Source organism: Myotis brandtii, unplaced genomic scaffold (genome assembly GCF_000412655.1).
Source record: "Myotis brandtii unplaced genomic scaffold, ASM41265v1 C42229984, whole genome shotgun sequence".
Classification (NCBI taxonomy): Eukaryota; Metazoa; Chordata; class Mammalia; order Chiroptera; family Vespertilionidae; genus Myotis; species Myotis brandtii.
In genome coordinates, this window is record NW_005320557.1 from 1 (window position 1) to 1,150 (window position 1,150).

At 49.0% G+C, this 1,150-nt stretch overlaps 1 protein-coding gene across 1 annotated transcript; it reads right to left on the reverse strand.

Moving 5' to 3' along the window:
- Positions 1-5: 5 nt before the first annotated feature.
- On the reverse strand, positions 6-928 carry LOC102255622 (olfactory receptor 10A4; the record flags this gene model as incomplete). Its single annotated transcript, XM_005852936.2, has 1 exon — positions 6-928. A coding segment is annotated over exon 1 (906 nt), but the record flags the coding sequence as incomplete, so codon positions are not given.
- Positions 929-1,150: the final 222 nt, after the last annotated feature.

The following is a 1,150-nucleotide window of genomic DNA, read 5'->3' on the forward strand; positions in this document are numbered from 1 at the left end:
CGCTTCAGTGCAGCCTTCACTTCACTATTTCTTAAGCTGTAGATGATGGGGTTCAACATGGGAGTCACCACTGTGTAGGAGAGGGACAGCAGCTTCTTGCTCTCAGGAGAGGTGCTGGACCGAGGTCGGAAGTATGTGAGGATGGCAGTGCTGTAGAAAAGGGAGACAACCAGGAGGTGGGAGGAACAGGTGGAGAAGGCCTTGCGTTTCCCCTCAGCTGAGGGCATCCTGAAGATAGCGGAGAGGATGCGAACATAGGACCCCAGGATCAGCAAGAAAGGGAAGAGGATGAACAGGACTGTGGCTGTCAGAGCCTCCAGTTCAAACAGAGAGGTATCAGCACAGACCAGTGCAATGACAGGGGGACTGTCGCAGAAGAAGTGGTTCACCCTGTTGGGGCCACAGAAAGGGAAGCTGAAAATCCATGTGGTTTGCACAGTGGCCACTGGAAACCCTGAGAACCAAGAAGCAGCTGCCAGATGGGCACAGGCCCTGCGGCCCATGATGACTGGGTAGCGCAAAGGGTCACAGATGGCCACATAGCGGTCATATGCCATTGTGGCCAGGAGGCAGCACTCAGCAGCCCCAAAGAAGAAGAAGAAATACATCTGAGTAGCACAGCCGAGGAAGGAGATGGTTGTGTCTTGGATGATCAGGGTCTCCAGCATCTTGGGCACAATGACCAAGTTGAAACCTATCTCCAGGAAGGACAAGTTCCTGAGGAAGAAGTACATAGGACTTTGTAGGGCAGAGTCAACTGTAGTGACCAGGATGATGAGGACATTGCCCATTAGGGTAACCAGGTAAATGATCAAAAACAGGAGAAACAGTAGAGCTTGTAGCTCGGAAGACAAGGCTGAGAAGCTCACAAGAACAAACTCACTGACAATGGTCCAGTTTCCCCACATCATTCTTCTGCCCAGGATCTCATTGGGCATTCACACTCTGGGAAGAAGTCTCCATCTGTTATGCAGACCTCTGTTACACCCTTGGAAAAGGAACCTCCTGTGGCTTCATTTTCTACCTCTTTTGTTATAGTTGTTGAAGATAAAACAGATATACTTTCAAAAATGTAAAAACCAAGTCTTGACTATAGGTTTCACAATTTTTTGTTTTGAAGAATACTAACCTTTTTCAGACTGAACTGAGG